The sequence below is a fragment of the Coptis chinensis genome, chromosome 9 (assembly GCF_015680905.1).
Source record: "Coptis chinensis isolate HL-2020 chromosome 9, ASM1568090v1, whole genome shotgun sequence".
NCBI lineage: Eukaryota > Viridiplantae > Streptophyta > Magnoliopsida > Ranunculales > Ranunculaceae > Coptis > Coptis chinensis.
The window spans coordinates 74,642,264-74,666,251 of record NC_141464.1 but is presented as its reverse complement, the minus strand read 5'-3'; the positions used below and the strand labels follow the sequence as shown (position 1 = coordinate 74,666,251).

Here is a 23,988-nt window from a genome sequence, read left to right as displayed (position 1 = left end):
CCAGTACAGGGGAATCCGAACTCATTGTAGGTAACTCTAACGTGTCTAAAATACTAAGTGTCTGTAGTATATACGTAACACCAGATCAACTCATAAGCATATATCACCTTTGGTTTGAAAAATGAAGATGTAGCTTTTCTGAGTTTTCACTTGCGCATAACTACTCTTATGAAACTCTTCTGCTATAGGTGTCCTGAAATATCTGTGATGATTAATTATCCTTGTCTATGATTCGGTTTGTAGGTGTTTCTTCTGTGCTTGCTAGCAGGCTGTAGCATCTGTTGGTTCAATACTATATGCTTTGTCCTCTGCATTAAAAAATTTCCGACAAATAGAGCTCTTGCATTGTCCCTTACCATTAGCTTTAATGGTGTAAGCCCAGCTTTATACACTCTTATTGCCAATGCAATCTCTTCAACAGATAGCTCATCACTCTACCTTGTCCTCAATTCCCTTGTCCCTCTAGTTACTTCCTTTGCCGCGCTTATTCCAATACTACGCCAACCTCCCCTTGAACCCCTCTCTACCGAAGCCGCTCGCCGTGATTCCCTCATTTTCCTACTCCTCAACATCCTTGCTGTCTTCACTAGCCTCTACCTCCTCTTCTTCAATTCAATCTCATCTTCAGCATATACTGCACGTCTACTGTTCAGTGGTGCCATTCTCTTACTGGTCTTCCCCTTGGGTATCCCAGGAATTGTCTTTGCAAGAGAATGGGCTCGCCGCACCATCCATACTAGCTTTCGTCTCGAAGGTTCTGGTTTTAATCTTGTTGAGGTTGATGACCTTGAGCTTCACAAAGAGCTACTTGGACGAGAGAACTACAATGACAATGGCAATGGAGATGTTGGGTATAACATGGCAGAGAAGGAAGGGTGTTGTGAGAAGGCAATTGTGAAGGATCAACTAACAGTGCTTGGTGAAGAACACCCGGCTCATTTGCTTATCAGGAGATGTGATTTCTGGCTCTACTATGTTGCATATTTTTGCGGGGGAACAATTGGATTGGTTTACAGTAACAGTCTTGGACAAATTGCTCAGTCACTCGGGAATAGTCCAAAGGCCACTACGCTTGTCACACTGTACTCCTCGTGCTCCTTTGGCCACTACGCTTTTCATAAAGGCAAAATAGCCATTATGTAAAATACGAGAGAGAGAGAGCAAGAATTAAATAATGGCAACGTTTGGGGGGTTTTCGTAAATCTAGGTTTAACGTGTTAATGTGGGGGGCAATATTTCATAAGAGTAAAATGGTCAATAGCTAAAATACCAACGTCTGTTACACACAAAATTGACGGAGTGGGGGGCAAACTCAAATGATTTTAAAAATGGGGGGTTTAGTCAAACCGCTACTCATTTGTGGGGGGTTAAGTCAAAATTACCCATAATATTTTGATTGACTTGAGGTAATTGTTGAACTCGTTCTCTGACAAGCCTTTCTACTACAGATTCTATCTCGTCTTTCCCAGTCAAAAATACAAGTACATCACCAGGGCCTTCCTCCAGATGAATCTAAAATTGAGAAAGGAAGTATGCTTCAGGAGGAGTCAATTTCATTAAACATTAAGCGGTTGAGCCCCTATAAAGAATTATTAACAGTTTAGCAACTCTAATTGCTTCTTTGGATCAGCGTCGAACCTCGAAGGCGTTTGCAGCCGTGGGCCAACGACAACTCCATCGGACTTAATGCTAGAGCGCTAACCAATGAGTTTAGCTACATCCCCTCAGATTTTTACAAATTAATCTTTATATATTGTAAAACAAAAAGGGTTAGTTTGACTTAACCCCCTCACTAGTTGCAATTAGTGTTACCCAAATTTGTAAGATCTAACAAAGGATGATTCTTCTTCATCCGAAAAAAATCATCCCCAGAGCCGTTGGATTTTACAAATGGGGGTATCACTAATATTTTTGAAAATGGGGGTAACACTAATTGCAACTAGTAATGGGGGAGTAAGTCAAACTAATCCTAAAAAAAAACACACACAATCAATCAGGAATTTATGGACAATTTTTGATGTTTTTGAATTCTAATTTCCAAGTAATGAACTCGAGAGCCGCAGGCATTTAACAATAGGATGGTGCGACACCTTTAGAGAGAAGTTTAAACCGATAAATGGTGGTGGTCCAGACTTCATTCCTTGCATTGTTACTAAAAGTCTAAAACTGACACCCAAAGGTAAACCGAGATACTTACATGGAACTATGAATTTTGGAAGCATACCACCCCTGCAACCCTTTAGATCAGAATGGACATTAAATTTTTTTGGCATTATACCCCACATACTCTATTTAAAAACTTTGCCATTTTTGCATTTATTATGTATAGTTTGTGTTGCAAATGGATTATGGATAAGCTCAAGTCAACTCAAATTCATAGGAGCAACCAAGCAAATACGAGCCTTGATTGCTTCTTTGTTTAACACTCAATCAGGCATCAGCTAGCCAAATTCAGCTTGATGAAAAGTTCAAAGTCGGTGAATGGAATTTCGTGGAAAACTGTCATTAACGTGTTTCAATAAATAAAAGAAGACAATTAGGCTTATACATATACCTAACTGGCTATGGCCAGAAATCGTTAACCAAAGTACAGATGGCTAGGATTCTTCATGGCTTGTCTCAAGGGGATTCTTCATGTTGTTGCATGCAATTAATATTGGATGGTTATCTTGGTATGGGAAAGCTCCTTCCAGTCTCAAAACGTTTGGTGGGGGGGCAGAGGACCTTGGCTTTGGTGGTTGTGGAGGCTGATGAGGTGGTTGTTAAGTATCATATCAATGGTTACCTAGCTAGATATTCTATTTGCACCTGCTAAATATATAGTAGTACCATACCAATAACCAATGTGATTACATGTAAAATGAGAAGAATCTCACAGCAACATTTATTAGGGTATAGAATAACAAGAAATCGCTAAGCCGTTTGCGTTATTCTGTGTCGCGCCCACAGGTCTCTGTAGCACCGATACTTTTCCTACTTAACGCATAGATTTTCCACCTTCACTTAGACAGATAAAATGCTTTAAACAGGGGATTTGGTTTCAAATTAAAGTTTATTGATTTGAGCATTGGTAAATTATTATCAAATTATATAGGATTGGTAATTAGAAACTTGGTTTTGGAATCTTGGGAAGGTTTGAGGGTGATTGGATTTGCTTTTACAACATTGAAAAATGCTTGGAAGAATATTGATGCTATTGGCATTGGAGATAAAATCATGACCAACTTGAGGGGTGTCAGTACCCTCCACTCTCAACCACTCGTGGTAGACCACGGTAGACCACGGTCGGATACGCGATAAGCGTCGCGTGCATAATACGACCTAATGTCAGGTCGTCCAAACGACCTAGGAAACGTAACTACTACAAGCTAGTCAACAACATCATTAATGAGAGATCATTACTTCGTAATGGAAGGAGTACAAGCAATCATTAAGACAGTGCAAAAGTAGGATCTACGCCTATAAAAGGAAGCGTCTTCTCCATTCTCAGGGGAGGCCAATGCTCCATCTTCTCGATCATCTATCTCCATATCCCATCCAATCAACCAATCAAAAGCTTGAACTACGTCCGACTTGATTCGAATTCACTAAAGAACTCAATACATAGGCAGCTCGACATAACCGAGTTCAGTCGAACAAATACTACCTCTACACTGGTGCCGTATGTGGATCGAAATACTTGAAAATTCATCCACTTAACTCTCTCAACCTCTCTAAAATTTTCAATTTTCAAGCTCACGAAGCGTGGTAATCGAAGGGAAAAGCTATCGAAATCATAGATTTGCAAGTGACAATTGGAGAAAAACAAATTGCAGAATCGATGAATGGCAGTTTAAATTTAGCAACCAGGTTAGGTTTAGGATCCAACAAGCACGTCATTGAAGTTTCCATGACGTTGGTGTGGATTATCAATGGCAGCAAGCGGAAAATCAACGTTCTAAGAGATAAGTTTACATTCAACTATCATTCATTTATACTAATCTTTAATCTTTGGATCAATTCAGATAATCTGTGCACACTTTTATGTTGCAAGATATACTTCATACTTACATATCACTTGCAGTCGATCCAGTACCGACCCAAGGGCTGCAACTACCACCATGTCACACTTTCCTTTACGGCAAATCAGTGACAATACAGATTCAGGAATCCAGTTTACAGGTCACTCCTTACTAGGTCAACTAAGGTGTTGGGTCTCCGCCAGGTCGTCCATCAGCCAGGTTGTCATTAGTCATGTCTTCCATCAACCAGGTCGTCCTCCGCTAGGTTGTCCATCAGTTTACTCGCATCATCAGCTCAGGTCGGACAAAAATAGAAAAAGATGAATTTGCAAGAGAAAACAGTGAATTTTGACCTAAAAAATGGCCACCACAGAGCATAGCTTGGTGGTGACAGCGTGCACGCCGCCGATATCTTTTTGAATTGGGGTCACACGTGTGATTCTGACAACTGTAGCAAAAGTTATGGCCAAAATACCAAAACACATCCAAACTTACTCCAATTAGCTAAAGATCACGATTACTTGCCATCTTTGCGCTGATCCGCAAACTCATGATACTTTACTACCATCAATGTGCAATCTGACAACTCAGCATCATCTGACTAAAATCCTCCTGCATCCTCAAATCAGCTCATCCTCAAGTTAGGTTGTCCTCAGCTAGGTCGTCTATCAGATCAGCGCATCATCAGCTCAAGTCGACCTCAGCTCAGGTCATCTTCAGATTAGCTCATTGTCAAGTCATGTCGTCTTCAAGTCAGGTCATCTTCAGATAAGGTCATCCTCTGATCAAGTCGTCCTCATCCAGGTCGTTCATCAGATCAGCGCATCATCAGCTGAGGTCGGCCTCAACTCAACTCATCCTTAGATCAGCTCATCCTCAAGTCGTCGTCCTCAAGCCAGGTCATCCTCAGATAAGCTCATCCTTTAATCAAGTCATCCTCAGCTCAGGTCATCCTCAGCTCAGGTCGTCCTCAGATCAACTCATCCTTAAGTCAAGTCAGAGCATGTCTACAACCTGGAAGAAGCAATCAATATTCCAACTATCGGGCCTCAACTCGAACAATCATCACCGGCTGTCGGTTTCGGCTTACCGCGAGGTTATCATCAGTTCACTGGAGATTGAACGAACATCAATATTCCAAGTCGTCCTAGACTAACCACATCGCAAAGCTCACATCGATAATGTCAATCAATCTAAAAAGCTCGCTCGCCATGGAGTTATACCACACACAAAAGGTTGACAACATATCCATCATCAATTGAAATAACAAATCAAGGGGAATCAATACTTTGTTGAATAAAAGAATCAACAATTCCAAACCGAGAAGCATCTAAGTGTTCTCGAATCAGATATAACAATTCAAAGCACGCAGTTCCCTCCTCGACAGTTTGCATATACTACAAACCAGTAAGTCGCTTGAATTGCAAAATGGAAGCTCACTCCCTTGCAGTTTATTGCAAGCCAATCAAACTGGGGGACTAGCCATAGCCATTTCCGAACTGGGACAAGTCATTGCCATCTAAACATGTTAATCAAGCTTTAACACTGGGGCTAAACAATATTAACACCCACAAAGGGCTGCTTCTACGGTATGTGCCATAATATCTGCACCCTTATAAATAACCATCGTTGGGTACCATTATAGTGCCACTCACTACTAGGCACGATGCCAAAGATTATGGCATGCCAGCGCAGCTAAAAAATTATGGCGTGCCTGTCTTGCCCAAAATTATGGCGTTCCGGCCCTGCCCAAAATTATGGCGTTCCCCAAAAAAATTATGGCGTGCACCGCCGCCTTCCCAAAATTATGGCCATAAGCTAGATATATAGCGGGTTTAGATTTAGAAAACATATTTGTCAAGATATGCTTCCATATTAAGACTTTACATAATTACATAAGATTTTCTAGCAATTAAGGAAATGATATTTCATTATTATCCTATAAATACCCCATTCCTTTGAAACAAAGAACTACGCTCATTTGAGAGACTTGATTCCGAGAACGATTTGGATAATGAGGGCAGCCATTGAAGGTACAAATCCTCAACAATTCTACAACCATCTCTCTAACAAGATCGTTAGTGTGTTCGGGTGAGTTCTTACCCAAACATAATTGGTTTATCCGTGGTTCTTACCAACGAACTTTCGTCCACGTTCTTTCTTCTAAGATTCGGTAATGGCAAAAATAACAAGATCTGAAGTGAGCAAGAATGCAAGATTACAACAAGAAGAAGAAAACAACTTACCCAATCCCGAAGTTCCGACTAATCAGACCTTGATGAATCAACCAGTCGCTCCAGATCTGCAAGCTCAGCCTTCAAACCTCCAGTGCCAAACAACGCGGATCTAGACGCATTACCCACTTCAGCTCCAATAACTCATTCTCAAGATCTAGAGGCAAGCAAAGCGGATTCAGAGAATATGGAGATAGGAGATGAAAATGTGCCTTTAGAAGTGTTGCATTAGAGGTTCAGAAGAGAGAAAGAACATAGCAACTACTTGCAGAAGCAACTGGACAAAGGGAAGCAAGTACAAAGGGATGACGCCAATGCTGCATCTTCCACACCAGCAAGAGCCCCCAGATTTGGTGAAACCGGAGTGTATTCAACAGACTACAATTTAATTACGGTACATCCCATCCATTGGAGCCTGTCCCTGAGCATCATCAGAATCACTCAAGGTCAAGCAGACATTCATCCCATTCAAGAAGGCGATCCAGATCCAGAAATACCAACGACACTAGGCGTAGCAGTGGTCATAACATGACAAGATCATTGAATGTTGATCATAGCGCATCAGAAAGGTGGACAACATCCACCATAAGACGCAATGTTTGACGCCAAGATCAGGACCTCAAAGACGAATTGCAACATGACCTTAGACATGGCTTGAATGCAGCAAACCGATATAGACAGGTTAACAAAGGTCAGCCTAGAGTACGGCGACACCAAAGAAGAGGCTCCCCAGTTCGACAGCTTAGCCCTTTTTATCGGCATAGGTCTCGCAGCCCAAGGAACCAGCCAAATACAGAAGCAAGCAATAGTTAGGGGCGACAACACCGTGAGATGCAACGTGGTGAAATTACTCCTTAAATCGAAAATCTAGAAGTCACAGGCGCACCATTCAAAGACATTGTCAAGAAAACAATAACCAATGTAGGTGTCACTGATGCACGATGGAAAGACCTTGCAGTGAACGAAGATGTCGTCGGGAGATTTTCCCTAAAGATACAAAATGCAGAGCATCAGGAAGGATTCAAACAATAAGAACTTCCTACGTTCAAAAAAGCAGGAGGTGACCTGAACGATCATATTATGGAGTTTAAAAGTAGGCTAATTCTCTGGCACAGAGATGACCCCCTCTTATGCAAACTTTTTCCATCTACGTTAAAAAGAGAAGCTTTATGTTGGCTTTCCAGCTTGCCAGCTCAATCTATCGCGTCATTCCAGAAATTAGCAAACCAGTTCACATATCGATTTAAGCATAATTAGACACATCCTAAAGATGCCAACATCTTGCTTAACACCAAGCAGCAAAAGGATGAAGCACTGGCAAAGTTCGTAATTCATTTTCGCTAAGTAGAAGCAGAGGTCTCTGATGTCCCTGACATAATGATCATTCATGCATTCAAGGAAGGAGTTCATTTCGATAAAAATGGAATCTACAACTCCCTTATACAGGACCCTCCACAATCAAAGTCCGATTTGTTTGCACGAACGCAACAATTCATTAATGTGGAGGAAGATGTTAGATCAAAAGCTTCCAGAGATAAAGACTTTCGGAGTAAAGACTCAAACGAAGGTAAAGGAAAACATAAGTAAAATATATCGGAAGGGCAACAACAGAAATCTGAAAAAGTTAACGCAGTTCATGAGGAAATGAAGCTCACTCCATTAAATGCCAAGTATGATGCGATATATGAGAAGATCAAGGGACGCAACTTACTTTTTCCTCTGATGCCCTTACCTGAACACACTAAGTCTAAACGTGACAAAAATCTTTGGTGTCACTTCCACAATGATTTCAACCATGAAACAGAAGAGTGCAGATCCCTCAAGGGAAAAATACAGAGACTAGTTGACAAGGGACAATTAGACAATTTTTTGTTTTCAAAAACTGTGAAGCAAAATTTAGCAATGACTAGCCACAATATCATACTAGCTGGTCATGCCAAAATCAAGGACATTTCACGAGCAAGGAAAAAGTGTGAACAACGAGCCAAGTTCGGTTTCTTACGTGAATTTTATCACGTCAATAACATTGATTTTGTTGAAGAAATTCGTTCAGAAACTACAGAGCCTAGTCCCCTATGTTTTAGTCATAGAGATCTAATTGGCGTCCATCATCCTCATTATGATGTTGTCGTCATCTCAGCTTTCATTGGATTATGGCGAAGTTCAACAAGATCATGATAGATATCGGAAGTTCTCGGCAAGATCGCTTTTGCGGTTGCTACAAGAACATGCACCGTCGAAAAATTTAATTATTGCAGAAAATAATCCAATCATTGGGTTTGATTGAACAAAGAAACAACCCCAAGAGGAAGAATCTCTTTACCAGTCACGCTAATGGACAAGTCAATCGACATTGAATTCCTTCTGATGAATTGCAAATCCCCTTACAATGCAATCCTAGGAAGGGACTGGCTCCACAATATGGGTGCAGTAGTCTCTACATTTCACCAGGCAGTAAAGTTCTCATCTCTTGACAAAATTTGTAAGGTGCGCGGCGACCAGATGGCTTCCCACAGCTGTCACGAAAAGGTCTTGGAGGAATATCGTCAGTCGGATATGCGGGGAAATACAATTCTCAGTAATTCGCAAGAAGTATCTAAATCATAATCAGTCCCACATAGTATTTACACTGCTAGTTCAAGAAATGAAGGACCGCCGACCATAGACCGCCTCTTAGAAGTTCAGATTGGGAATTTAGGCAGAGAAACAACTTTCATATCGGCAGAACTGACGGAAAATGAACAAAAGGAAATAACACTCCTTAGAAAGAACAAAAAGATCTTTGCTTGGTCAGTCGAGCAGATGCCAGGAATTAGCTCAGAAGTTGCATGCCACACACTTGACATTGATTTTACCATCAAGCCAATTTGGTAGAAGCCTAGGCGCATGGCCCCAAAAAGAAAACTCAAAATCAGAGAGGAATTGATCGCTTACTCTCAAAAGTTTATACGACCGCCATATCCGCAGTGGTTGTCTAATGTGGTTGCAGTAGCACTCCAAGAAAGAGGGTAAAATGAGAGTGTGCATTGATTTCAATTTAACCTTAACAAAGCTTGCCCGATTCATCCCTACCCTTTTCCACAAATATCGAATTGGTGGATGCCACGTCCGCTACCCACGATTATCATTTATGGATGCGTATTCGGGATACCACCAGATCCTGCTAGCTGTGAAGGACCAAGAAGCAACTGCATTCATAATTGACCAAGGGATTTTTTGTTACCAAGTTATGCCTTTCGGTTTAACAAACGCAGCGGCTACGTATCAGAGGATGATTGACACCATATTCGGAGATATGTTGGGCAAGACAATGGAGGATTATATTGATGACATGGTTGTGAAATCCAAACATAGTGGAGATCATATCTCTGACTTACAATCAGTTTTTGACAAAATTGATGAATTCAACATGCGGCTAAATCCTTTGAAATGTGCTTTCGGACTGATATCAGGGAAATTTCTAGGGTATTTGATGACTCGTTGAGGCATCAAAGCTAACCCAGAATAGATCCGATCAATTCAAGCCATGCCCTCTCCAAAAACAAAAAAAGAGATTCAACATCTCACAGGGTGCTTAACAGTACTAAATCGTTTCATCTCTAAGTACTTGGACCGGTGTCGTCCTTTCTTTCAGATGTTAAAAGACTCAGCAAGGTGGAATGATGATTGTGAAAATGCCTTTCAATCAATCAAGAACTACCTGGTTTCGCCACCAATTTTGGCCAGCCCAGCTACAGGGCAACCTGTTGGAGCTTACTTGGCCGCTACAGATACTGCAGTAAGTGCAGTCTTGTTTATCGATGGAGAAGACGGTCGTATGATCTTCTTCATTAGTAAAACACTAACGGGGGCGGAAACCACATATTCGAGAATTGAAAAAATTGCTCTAGCATTGGTTCATGCTGCCAGACGCCTTAAGCCGTATTTCCAAGGAAGACTAGTCAAAGTATACACGAAGTATCCTCTACGCAAAGTTTTTTTTAAGTGCCCAGAATCCAAAGAGACTTCGCGGAATGGGACGTCTACTTAAGTGCTTATAGCATCAATTTTGAACCTTGGCGTTTTAGAAAAAGGTCATGCACTTGCATCCCAAATGGCAGATTTCCCTATCGACGATTTCGTCCCTGAAGTCAACCAAGACGAAGACATCTCTAGTGAAGCGCCAGCAGTTGGGGGCGAGGAAGGTCCAACAAATCTTACGGCCCCATCACCCAATTCATGGAAGGTTTATACGGACGGCTCACACAACAAATCCGGCTCTGGATTAGGATGTGTTTTTATCAAGCCAGACAATTAGTAGTTTGGGTCGACAGTTCCTTAGAACTAGTCCTTGAAGTAATCTTCTTTTGTTTTTTAGATTATCAATCATTAATAAAATGCATTATTCCATAGTTCTTTATTTTCATTCAGTTAGTTAGTCAAAAATAATATATATCAATTACTCAGTTACCATTCTTAAAGACAAACAGTTGATATGAAGGCTCAACTATACAAAACATATACAAATTCAAAAGTCATGGAGTTTGCGTTTGCAACACCTCTCTCCATGCACCAAAAAGTCATGGAGTTTGCATTTTCAATATCTCTTTCCATGCACCAAAAAGTCATGGAGTTTGCATTTTCAATACCTCTCTCCATGCACCAAAAAGTCATGGAGTTTGCGTTTTTAACACCTCTCTCCATGCACCAAAAAGTCGTGGAGTTTGCGTTTTCAACATCTCTCCCATGCACCAAAAGTCATGGAGTTTGCGTTTGCAACACCTTACTCCTTGCATCACCAAGCCATGGAGTTTGCATTTTCAACATCTCTCTCCATGCACCAAAAAGTCCGTGCATCACCAAGTCATGGAGTTTGCGTTTACAACACCTCTCTCAATGTACAAAAAAGTCATGGAGTTTGCATTTGCAACACCTCTCTCCATGCGCCACAAAGTCGTGGAGTTTGCATTTGCAATCCATGCACCACAAAGCTCAAGTTTTACAACAATCCCATTTAATGAGTCACTCTTACATGGGAAAATCATTTCATGCTTTACTCGATGGATGATAAAAAGACAATAGTTTTAGTGAACCCTCGAGTATGATCATTAGACGGAGAATCATCTCTACAACAACACTAGGCTATAAACCCTTACAATCATGAACAAACCCACTTTCGGGTACACACATATATAACAAACATAAAACACCTAAAGTCTGCTACCAAACAAAAATTTATCTTTTAAGACCGGATGATCATTCCTTAGATATTTATGTGCCTTCTCAAAACTATAGAAAAAAAATCCCACATTCACAAAGACGCATATGTTAAACCAAGCGCATCATCAGAAATCTCAGTGATGTATTCATCAAGGTTTTACCTTTTTATTTTAGTAGACTTTCGAGTACATCTACCTTGTAATCATATGATTGAGACAGCAAAAAACTGAAAATTTGAATACGTCAGCTCTCTGGTTGTCTCTCTTAAAAGCGTTGTTTCAAGAAAATTTGAGCAGCCCACAATCAAAATCTGCCTTCTCAAAAATATAGCCCAACCAGGTACGACGACAAAACATTATCTCTGAAGAAGTTGATCACCTTCCAGCTACTTTGTTGTATCACACCTACCATATAAGATGTAGTAATAAGTTCAAAACTTCTCCATTTCCTCTCTTTAGCAAACTTTTCTACACCTTTCTTGATACTGCTATATTCTTTTTCTTCATTGGTTATTTCTCTGCTTTGTTTTCTTAAAAAGACTTCTCCTAGACATCTAGCTAGAACAACACCATCTTCTAGCCAAGACACCCCCCTGCCCGATATCGGGGTCATAGGATGGAGAGCATCCCCAGCAATACAAACATTTTCTATGTAGATTGCTCCAGGCCATAATACCTTCCATGGCCACCGAAATAAAAAGGAGAGGAGGTGATGCTTTTCAGTTCAGTTTTTCCACGACATCCACCCAGTCTTTGGGCACGCTACCAAGATTCCTTAGTACAAATTGCTTCAGCTTTAGCTGGTCATCTTCCTCTCCCGTGTCTTTGTCTACACACACAGTTCCATGTCAAATGTTATCCATTCATTAGAAGAATAATTAAAAAATAGAAACCCATGCATGAATGTTGTTCTATGTATTCAGTGCTAATGCCTTTTGAGCAAAACATTTTCCTAAGTCCGTCTAATTGCATATCCCCGATAGCAATCTGTTGTGAATCACCGGATCACTCTTTGACGAGGTGACTCGGATCAATACCAATTAATCTTTGGAGTTATCCCTCACATGAGGAGAAACCGAGCCGAGAGAAACGGGCTCGCCTGCATCGAGACAAGCGCCAGCATAGAAGCGACTTCGCTTCGAGTTCCAAGAAACATATTCAGCTCAAAGTGGCCAGCCAGCCTCAGCTTCAGTCTTGGAAGCGACTTCAAGGCCAGAGTGGCCAGCCTTCCAGTCTATTTTCGTGGGCCCTTGCTACGAGGAATTTGGTTTTGGAGATAAAAACCAAAATCAAGGTTTTGGAAAACCTAACCTAACAAACCAAACAAGTCGAGGAAGGATTGGAATCCGGACTAAAACAAAGAGAACCTTTACGAGAGATAACCCAGTAAAGAGATAAGAGTGATCTAGTAAGGTGAGACTGAAAGGAGAGATTGTAATCTTCCTTCCTACTTTATTAAGAACCGGCTCTTGTGGAAGTAGGCATCATTGGCCAACCACGGTAAATCTTTGTGTTGTGGTTTTGCTTTTACCGCTTTACATTATTATCATTTGTTAATAGTTGTTTAGCGAGTTGGGCATGTTAGTATAGGTAGTTTGTGATATTTGAGATTTATCTGGAGTTGAAGTGTGTTCATACAAGTTATCTGTGTAGTGGGGGAACCGATTGATATTGGTGTAATCCCCAACAAGTGGTATCAGAGCCAGGTTAGAATAGCCTAGGGTGTTATCCGAATCTTTGTCAGAAGGTGTTTGACGAAATTCCTGAGAGAAGATTTGAGGTTAAATAACTTGTAGAGATGGACCATTCCGTGAACACTTCGTTATGATGAGTCCGAATAGGAAGAACTACACCATCTGGAAAGCCAAGATGGAAGACTTGCTATAATCGCAAGGACTTGGCACTTCCCATTGAGAATGAGGAGTAAAACCGAGAAAGACCGATGAGGCCGAGTGGAAAAAGCTTGACGAGAAAAGCTATTTGGGTACATTCAACAATGGATAGACGACGTTGTCTTTCACCATGTGGCCCAAGAGACTACAGCCTTCAGTCTATGGAAGAAACTTCAAGACCTTTATGAGAGGAAGTCGGGTGGAAACAAAGTGCTAGTCGTTTAAGTTTGCGACCACCGCAGTACCAAGAAGGTTCTTCAATGTCCGAGCATCTTAATGAAGTCTGAAATATCATCAATCGATGCATTTGATGAAGATCAATTTGGGAGAGACGGTTGAGGCTTTGTTTCTATTAGGCTCTCTACCCGAAAGTTGGGAGACATTAGCGGTTTCTACACATGGAGCACCAAGGATGGAATTGTTACCATGGAGATGGCTACCACGTCTTTGTTGAATGAGGAGACTAGAAGGAGTGCAAGAAGCAGCTCTTCTAACTTCGGAGGTCCTTTTCACATGCGGGCGTAAAACCATCTCGTTCTAGAGGTGATGACGTAAGTAAATCTAGGGGTGAAGCTAGAACTCCTAAGGCAGAGAGGCAATGTTACTACTATTGTGCCACCAAAGGCCACTTCCAGATATGAAAGTCGGAACAATCAAGAGGGATGAGAAGAATAACCGTGTACATGAAGACATGGTGCGAGGAACGGAAACACGTGCGAGAGATACTACCGCACTAGTCGGCGACCTAGTGGAATTGGTCGATGGTGTGTGCCGCCCGAGTACCTCATGTCGATCTGAGAGTGGGTGATAGATCTGAGAGCATCCTATCACGCCACAATCCGCATTGGGATTCTTCACTACCTACAGTATGGGTGAATATGGTGAAATGGGATGGGTAACAATTGGAGTCTCGAAGATTATAGGCATTGGAGATGTTCATGTAGAAACCAATGTCGGCTACACCTTGACACTCGAGGATGTAAGACATGTCCCCGACATACAAAAATTTAAATTTTGGGAAATTAGATGATGATGGCTTTGTAAACTTCGTTTTGTAACGGGGTATGGAACCGGCGGAGAGGTTCCATTGTAGCAAGCGAGGAAAGAAAACTTGCTCTCTTTACAAAACACGGCTAGTTTGTGTAAAGCGAAGCCGAATCTTGTGAGGTTAAGAAGCTTCATCCGAGACTGTGGCACAAGACCGTATCACATGGGCATAAAAGGGATGGAAGTTCTTGCTAAGCAAAAGGCCATGCCGACATTAAAGGTACACATTTAAGTACATGTACTCATTGTTTGGTAGGAAAGCAACACGGGGTGTCTTTCCAAAGATTCCGCTCTCCGAAAGGACAATCGTCCTTGAACTAGTGCAATACTGGACTTATGTGGTCCTATGAGAGTGAAGTCCCACCAGGGAGCCGTGCTTCTTGACATTCATTGATGATCGTCAAGAAAGATATGGGCCTATAGTCCAAGACCAAGGATGAAGTACTTGGCGTGTTTGAGAAATTCCACAAAGATGGTGGAAAGAGAGACCGGGAAGTTGTTGAAGTGTATTCACTCGGATAATGGGGGTGAGTACATTGGGCCATTTGAAGAGTATTGCCGAGTCATGGGATTCGGTCATGAGCGCCCGTTCCCAAGACACCGCAAATGTAATGGAATAGCGGCAGAGAATGAACCGCACCATTGTAGAGAGGATAAGATGCATGCTATCTCACTCTAAGCTACCTAGAAGCTCTTGGGTAGAAGCAATGCGTCTACCCGTGCATGTGATCAACTGTCACAAAGAAAGCCTCCTAATAGTGATTATCCGAGAGAGTATGGTCGGGAGATGTTGATTATGGATACTTGAGGGTATTTGGGTGCGGGGGCATTTGTGCATATTCGAAGGATGAGAGATCCAAGCTTGATGACAAAGCCAAGCGGTGCATTTTTCTGGTTATGGAGATGAAAAGTTTGGTTACAAACTCTATGATCCGATTAACAAGAAGGTAATCCAAGTCGAGATGTTGTTCTTCTTAGAAGACCAAACCATAGCAGACTTTGAGGAGGGAAAGCTCTGATCTTTCACCAATGATCTTATTGATTCGAAACCGAAGTTCCCTCTTGTGGAACGTCGCGTAAGGCATTGAGAATGCAGAGAACCATGAGTTTGAAGCTCATGATGAGAATCCTATTGCTCATGATGGGATAGAACCTATTGGTATAGAAGATGCGATGAGATGCATGAACCACCACCGAGAGCAAGCGTTCCTCCCGAGGCACCGCCAGATGGGGCAAGGAGGTCTAGCTTCAACCAGGTATCCACCACATAGTGCATACTACTATCGGATGGTGGAGAACCTATGTACTATCAAGAGGCACTTGAAGGTACCAAAGTGGTTGAAGGCCATGCATGACGAGATGGATTCTTTGCATAAGAATCACACTTATGAAGTTAGTTGAAAACCCACAGGAGAAAAGTTCTCAAGAATAAGTGGATATACAAAGTCAAGCATGAGGAAAACAATCCTCACCCAAGGCACAAAAGCTTCGCCTTGTTGTGAAGGGATTCGGGTCAAAGGAAAGGGATTGACTTTGATGAGATTTTCTCTCCTGTAGTGAAGATGACTTCTATCCCAGTGGTATTGGGTATGGCCGCAAGTATGAACCTAGAGGTTGAAAGCGGCTAGATGTTAAGACGCCTTTTCTTCATGGAGACCTTGAAGAAGATGTCTACATGGACCAGCTACTTTTGAGGTCAAAGGCAAGGAGCACCTAGTATGCAAGCTGATAAAGAGCTTGTATGGGTTGAAACAAGCACCGAGACAAGGCGTGGTACATAAAGTTTGACTCCTTTATGGCGCGAAGCAAGGATACAAGAAGTCCGCTTCCCATCATTGTGTGTTTGTTCGTGAGATTTCGGATGGGGATTTCATTGTCTATTATCTTGTATGTGGATGATATGTTGATAGTTGGCCCAAACATCAACAAGATATCCAAGCTGAAGAAAGACTTGAGTAAGTCCTTTGAGATGAAGGATTTAGGGTCAAGCAAAGCGGATACTTGGGATCACGGATCACTTTCGTGACAAAAAGAGTGGGAAGTTGTGGCTTTCTCAAGAAAGCTACATTGAAAAGGTGTTGAAGAGATTCAATATGGATCAAAGCGAAGCCACGGTTGTCCGCTTGGTGGCTAGTTCCGCATGACCAAAGAGATGTGTCCAGGGTGAGCATGAAAGCAGAGTCCGATAGAAAAGATTCCTTATGCATTCGCAGGGCAAACAATGTATGCAATGATGTGTACAAGGCCGGATATTGCTTTCGCCGTTGGTGTTGTAAGCCGATTTCTGTCAAATCCGAGTAAGAAACATTGGGAAGGTGTTAAGTGGATATTAAGATATCTCAAGAGCACTTCCAAATCGTGTTTGTGCTTTGGTGGAAGTAATCCCTTACTTGAAGGCTACACTGATGCAGACATGGCAGGTGATATTGACTCGATGAAGTCCACCTCCGGTTATCTGGTTACTTTTACAGGGGGAGCAATTTCTTGGCAATCAAAGATGCAAAAGTGTGTTGCCTCTCCACTACTGTAGCCGATTGCAGCCACCGAAGTGTTGCAAAAGTTGCTATGGATGAAGAGGTTCTTCACGAACCGGGGCTAAAAAGCGAAACAGTTTGTAGTTAAATGTGACGGTCCGGCTTCATCCACTTGAGCAAGAATCCGAAGTTTTCATTCTAGATCCAAGCACATACCGCGCGTTATCATTGGATTAGAGAAGTACTTTGTGTATCGAGAAGATCCATACCGACAAGAACGGGTCGGATATGATGACCAAAGTCTTACCGAAAGGTAAGTTTGATGTTTGTTGTGCTATTGCGGAATGGCGGCCACCTCCCCTGTTGATTTAGCAATTGCATGGAGGTACCCCCTCACCGTTGGGGGAGATTGTTGAGTTATCCCTCACATGAGGAGAGAAACCGAGCCGGAGAGAAACGGCATCGCATCGCGACCCGCGCTCGGATAGAAGCGACTTCAAGTTCCATAACATAGAGGCTACACCACACAGTTCAGCGTGGCAAGCGTTAGTCTATTTTCGTGGGCCCCCTTACAAGATTCCAGCGAATTTGGTTTTGGAGATAAAACCAAAATCAAGGTTTTGGAAAACCTAACCTAATGAGCCAAACAAGTTCGGAAGGATTGGAATCCGGACTAAAACAAAGAGAGAACCTTTACTGAGATAACCAATAAGAGTGATCTAAGAAGTGGTGAGACCGAAAGGAGAGATTGAATCTTCCTTCCTACTTTATTAAGAATGCTTTGTGGAAGTAGGCATCATTAGGTGAAATCTTTGTGTTGTGGTTTTGCTTTTAGCTTTACATTATTATCATTGTTAATAGTTGTTTAGCCAAAGTATAGGTAGTTTGTGATATTTGAGATTTTATCCTGAGTTGAAGTGTGTTCATACAAGTTATCACAGTAGTGGGGAACCGATTGATATTGGTGTAATCCCCAACAAGGGAATACATATTTCACTCCCAAGTGTTAGAGTGCAGGTATGGGACAATATTCCCCATGTCAAAAGGTCGGTGAATAAACCTAGTGAGACCCTATAAAGGATTTCAAATAGGGACTTGGAATATTAATCAAACTTACTTTTGTTGGACGAAGAGTATGTGAAGAACCAGTACACATTGTTTTGATCGCAAGGAATGAAACCTGATCGGAAGCCATTTCCTGAAAATTGCATGAATTTGGGTTCAAAGTTGTGGCCATCGGGAAACTCTGCAATGCCCCGTGCTGCACACCTCCCAGTAAAAGTTGGTCTCTGAATACCCAACATTTTTGCAACCACGGAATTTACTCCATCACACCCGATTAACACCTGAAATTACGACATATATACCTTACTGAGTTACTGCATGTACCCAGTAATCTCTGTATTTTTTAAATTTCACCTTAGTCTTGAGGATGGATCCATCTGCCAGGTGCACCAATTTAAAGTGCCCTGCTTCTTCAATTGATACAACCTTGGAACAGAATCTGATAGTACCAGGAGGCAGGCCCTTTGCAAGGGTTTCAAGCAACACCATCCTTCTCACACAACGATCTTCGTGATATCCACTGATCAAGCAGTTTCAAAATTGTGTGCAGGTATAGTCATCAGTATTTACTTTCATCTCAGTTGAATGACAAAACTCTTGTACTAGATTTTAAGTTTTCGAAAACCTTTCTGTCATCTTTGCACAGTGCTAACGACTGAGCATGCAGTAGATGCTATCACGGCAATTGGTACAGATCAGCTACCTTGGTACATCAGATGCCAAATGGAAATTGTACAAGCAACACCTACAGTCTTTTCATCATCTCTAGTGTGCGGAGAGGGGCCAATTTTGCGGCAGATCAGGCACCCAAACATGCTAGTAACCTTGTGACTTCAAATCAAGTTGTGTATGAGGCTAGACCTTACTGGTTAAAACGTTGGGAGTCTCCGCATTCAGTTATTTTAGATTTTGCTAAGGTCGTTTGGGATCCATATACTTCCAAACTGCGACGTCCCTGTAATTTCATGTCTAGTACTATACTAATATACTGCTAAATTAGGGGAATATATATAAACAAGCTAATATATTGCTAAACATACGACGATCTTCATGTATGAATAGCCGGGAGGAAAGATAGGGCGTAGATGATAATGAAATTGACTGAACGACGTTATCTAACACTAACTGATTAGCTCTATACAAGTTGAATGAATTTATGAAAATAAAACTAACGATGTATATTAGACTGCCAATTTCTCAAGAAAACTCCACAACATTACATCAACTAAATAGGATTATGTGTGTAGGAACAGAACAAATTTACAATATTCGTTTATAAATGTATATGTTCTGGGAAAACTCACTGTTTTGCTTTGACTTGAAATGACATTTCCGACAGAGGCAATCCCGAAACAATAGATGAAGCAACAGCACTGCAGAGGACAAAACATACGATGCCTCCATGTGATTGTCTTCTACTTTCTAATTCATCCAAATCCTTCGTAGTTACTTACCCTGTAAGTTCCTGATGATTTTGCCTAAGGGAATCCCCAATGCCAAGTGCATCAAGAGCCTTCCAAGCATTTGTCCAATTTAAAAACGCAAATCCGGTCACTCTCAAATCACTCCACGACTCCAAAACCAAGCTTCTTAATCCCAACCTATATTCAACTTGATCATTTTTTGTAAGTAATGCTACTAGCTAATCCTTAAACCCTCTAAATTTAGAACAAAATAAATTATTTAAAGTTAATCAACGGCATATCGTTATTCAATTGGGAATATATTTAGCAGAGTATATACCTATGAAGCCCCAGGGCTGTGGTGAGTCCTGCTATCCCAGCACCAACAATCACAATATCTTCAACCGTCTCCATTTGCAATGAACTTAAAAATCAGCTCAGCTTGCTTTGCTTTGAAGGTACTAAATGAATCTACTTCCTCTGTGTCCACTTCTCAGTATATACATATTAGCTTAAGTATATATAGACTATAGAGAATGGAAAGACAACAAAATAAGCAGCAGCCAGTATTTTGTAAGCCATGACATCGTCTTAGATATTGTCATCACATAATGAACATATGGAACAGCAGACACATAGGTCCAAGCCGCCCCTATCAGCGGTAAACTGACTTTGACTAAATTGTCTAAGGCCTCTTGCAAAAAGAAAAAATATATTAAATTCACTTGTTTAAGGAAAAATTAAAACAAAAAAAACAGAGAAGAAAAGTAGTCACTATCTAAACTTTGTGTCGTGCAGTTCCATATCAAGCATTCGAAGCCTTGCATCACTACTCATTGCCAAAATGTGGAATATGTGAAGTTTTCTGTGCTGATGAAACATCTAGATATATGTTAGTAATTCTACAATGTAAATCACAAGGGAAAAACAATTTGGTACTTAGGCATACAAGGGCACATACACTGACTAATTGTATTTTTATGTTGGTGGGAAATCATCACGTACTTGTAATAAATGATATCCAATAAAAAAAATAAATGATACCACACTCCTGTCCCTCCAATAAGATGATTTTCTAAGGAAAAATAAAAGGCAAAGCTAACTAACAATATATATATATATATATATGGTCTTCTTATCTGTTACATCCATTTTTCTCAGAACTAAGAATTACATATAACCACCATAAAAATATTTGGCAAGGGCATGAGATAATTTGGTAAATGTGTAGTAATCTTGCTCTATTTCACTAGCCGGCATATCTGCTGCTTTGAGGTCTACATAAATAGTTGAACACTCGTCTTTCCTATGCAATGCATCCATCATTTTTATGTAAGCCGTAGTATTATCTTTGGAGTCGAAGCTTCGTTTTGCAAATTTAATGTCCCGAACTGCAAAAGTATAAATTTTAAGACAAACTTCTATCCCCCCATCCACCCAACCATCCTTGTTTCTGTATGATTCCATAAAATTCATGACATTTCTCGCTTTGTTTAAACTTATAGTCATGGCAGCAGAACAAATGTTCTCAATACTAGTTCTGTTCTGCACAGGGATTATGCCGAGAGATTTTATGCAATCCTCCACCGGCATTTCCAAGAAAAAAGAAATCTCGCCACATGCCTCTCCTATTCCTTCTCCATAATATTTTGATCCATGGATAATGGTCGTGAGGGATAGGGTATATGCAAATAGGATGAAAAAGAAAGAGAGAGATAATGGACGAGCCATTCGATTGTTACTTATCTCTCAACTTTTCGCGTCCTTCTCCTTTTTCTTACTGTGGATTATTCTGTTCTTTAGTTTCATTGGCCAATTTATATTTCCATTCTCATGACAACCACCCTTGATTTATGTCCACATAACTGCCAATTTGTTTGGCTCGAGCTTTTCCTAATTTAGCTTTATACTGTTTCAAAGTAAATTTAAGGAGTAACCAGCTTAACTAATCAAATATATGTATCCCATCTACTTCATTAGGTATGATCTACACTATTTATATCCTAAAAGTAACAAAAACCTCCTTTCCTAATAATAACTTCGATCTCTCACTCCACAATTTTTTGGATAAAATACTTGTAAAATAAAGGGTTTTTTAGACTTGCCCCCCATTTCAAAGATGAATTAGACTTGCCCCCCAAATTCAGGGAAATTAGACTTGCCCCCCCAAACTCAGACTCCGTCTAAGTCAATGCAGTTTGACCATTATCTCCTTGTGAAATGTCCAAACTACCCTTTCGAATATAAAATTACCTAAATTCCCCTTGACTTCACAAGACCGAGTTTTATTTTGAAAAATAAAAGGACACGTGTAAACATCTTGTTCACTTTTTCACCCTAAAATTACGAACCCTAAAATTTACGCTCTCATCTTCAATTACTAAAATGTCTTCTGCTTCTTGTTCATCCCAAAGAACTTGTTATCATGGAGATCCCGTATTTGTTAAAAGGTCCAATACAGACACGAACCCAGGTCGATTGTTCTATGAATGCAGACATTACAACAAAACAACCTAGAATTATCTTGCCACTTTTTCGACTGGGTTGATAAAAATCCAAATCGTCAACAGAACAAGGAAGAAACATTGGAGGCAAGAGTTGAAGCTTTAAAAGCAAAAAATCGTAAACTGAAGATGGTGAATCGTCAATTGGAGTTGGAGGTGAAGAAAATCAAAGTCAAATGGTTGTTGGTTGTTTGCATTATGGTCATCTTATGGTTATTCTACTTTTAAAATTAGGATTTATGGTTATCTTAGAATGGGGGTGTTTATCTAGTTATAGGTTTATATTGGGGAGGCAAGTCTAAATTAAAAATAGTATTCTTGGGGTTGTTTCTTTAACTATATGTTTAGATTGGGAATGCATGTACTTCAACATATCAGTGATGTTGTAGTTGTACTTCAACATACTTGTTAGTTATTAGGGTTAGTTATTATAGCTGTCTAGTTAGTTGTACTTTAGGTGTAATTTCTCTAGTTGTAGTTAGAACTATTTCTTAGACTAGAACTTTGAGTTACTAGAACTATTTCTTTACTAAAAATAGCAACTAAAACTTTGAGTTAGAACTATTTCTTAGACTTTCATTGACTTTTGACTTGGGAATTAATATGTTATAAAGTTATGAAGTTACTTTTTCATTAATGGGATGGAGTTATGAAGTTACTTTTAGGTAAGAATGAATGTTGTTAGTAGATTAAGGTAAAGATTGGAGACCGTGTTGTATTGTTATCTATTATTCTATAAAAATCTTTCTAACAGGTTCCAAAAAGAGTAAAGACTTCTATAAAAGCTACTCGTGGTGGTTTTCAGTTCATTTTCAGTTGAGTGGTCTGACAAAAAGTGTAGAAATGGTGAAGGCCAAGTTATGCTCGATGGAGGTGGATCATGACAATATAGAGGAATCTTGTGCTGCTGTCATAACTATGTTGAAAGCAATGGTGAATAGTAGGGTTTTCATGGAGGTGGTGTTGAAAAATGATAAGTTGAGGATGACTTCATGCCGTAAGTGTAGGGAACTTTGTTTCGTAGAGATAGAACGTGGAGATGGAAGTGGTGGAGATGGAAGTGGAAATCATGAGCATCTGGAAACAGATTGGCCACCACCAGGTTATGAGCATGTGGAGAGATCAGCTCGAGGGAAAAATGTACTTGTAGCTCCGGCTTTCGAGGTCCAAATTCTAGAGGCGAGATGCTCCACCACCGTGTTTTGAACATCCGGGTCGATCACTCGAGGGAAAAATGCACTTGTAGCTCCAAACGAGGTCCAAATTCTAGAGGCGGATGCTCCACCACCGTGTTTTGAACATCCGGGTCAAATCACCGAGGGAGAAATGTATATGCAGTTCCAGCTCCAATTCCTCCCCAAATTTAGCCTCCAGCTCTCGTGGGATTTGGTAGGAGATCTACAAGGGTCTTGCCACTTACATCCAACCACCATAAGCAAAGACCTCAACAAAGGCAGCAACTTAAGGAAGTGGTTCAAGCACTTGCTGCTGCTGGTGTGCCCTTGTCGTAGCTTAAGAAGTGATGAAGTGATGTTGTAATTTTGTTAAGAAGTTAGGGAGTAATGTTTTGTTTTGATGTTGTTAAGAACAGATGAAGTGATGTTGTAATGTTTTATTTTGATGTTGTAATGTTTTGTTTTGATGTTGTAATGTTGTGTTTTGTGTTTTGAGCACTCTGTAAAATGGAAATGGAAATGGAAATGGAAATGTTGTTAAAGTTCTGTGTGAACTTGATTTTGTGTTTTGAAATGTTGTCTGTCTGTTTCTTCTTTGCCATTTTGCCTGTTTGGGTACCTTGAGTTATCTGTTTGGGTACCCTGTCTGTTTGACTTTCTTAGGGTACCCACTTTCTTATAACACATTTTTATTAGTATACATAATGTTGGTTATCATGCTTGCGTGCCAAGTCTGAAAGTGGATGTTTATAGGGTACCCATGTTTATATTGTTATCAGTTATCACTACTATTGTGGTGATAAGGCTTATTGGTTAAACCAGAGAAACACAGTACAAGCAAATAAAAACCCACAGTACAATAAAAACCTCAAACCGAGAAAACATAGGTACAATCAAACATAAATTTCAAACACAGATATCCTTGATTTACAATCTTGAATAGCCATAGCCATAATAGTTGTGTTTTCATGTGCTCATTATGAACAAAAAATCAA

General features: G+C 40.6%; 1 protein-coding gene and 1 pseudogene across 1 annotated transcript; one reads left to right on the top strand and one right to left on the bottom strand.

Moving 5' to 3' along the window:
* Nucleotides 1-207: 207 nt before the first annotated feature.
* Nucleotides 208-1,760, top strand: LOC147478014 (protein NUCLEAR FUSION DEFECTIVE 4 pseudogene; annotated as a pseudogene).
* A 9,446-nt stretch (nt 1,761-11,206) lies between these two features.
* Nucleotides 11,207-20,084, bottom strand: LOC147478013 (monooxygenase 2-like). The gene is made up of 6 exons (XM_086581666.1): nt 19,655-20,084; nt 19,366-19,512; nt 19,216-19,284; nt 18,266-18,431; nt 17,964-18,192; nt 11,207-12,262 (listed from the first exon to the last, which is right to left on the bottom strand). Exons 1-6 carry the CDS (start codon nt 19,726-19,728, stop codon nt 12,153-12,155), a joined length of 795 nt encoding a protein of 264 aa, XP_086437792.1. The 5' UTR covers nt 19,729-20,084; the 3' UTR covers nt 11,207-12,152.
* Nucleotides 20,085-23,988: the final 3,904 nt, after the last annotated feature.

Bases quoted from the DNA above. Each gene is read 5' to 3' on its own strand.
- LOC147478013 (XM_086581666.1), bottom strand. From the start codon at position 19,728: ATGGAGACGGTTGAAGATATTGTGATTGTTGGTGCTGGGATAGCAGGA. The intron at 18,432-19,215 runs GTGAGTTTTCCC...CTGCTTGATCAG, and splicing joins TTTCAAGTCAAAGCAAAACA to TGGATATCACGAAGATCGTT. The intron at 18,193-18,265 runs GTGAAATTTAAA...TCGTAATTTCAG, and splicing joins GATCCATCCTCAAGACTAAG to GTGTTAATCGGGTGTGATGG.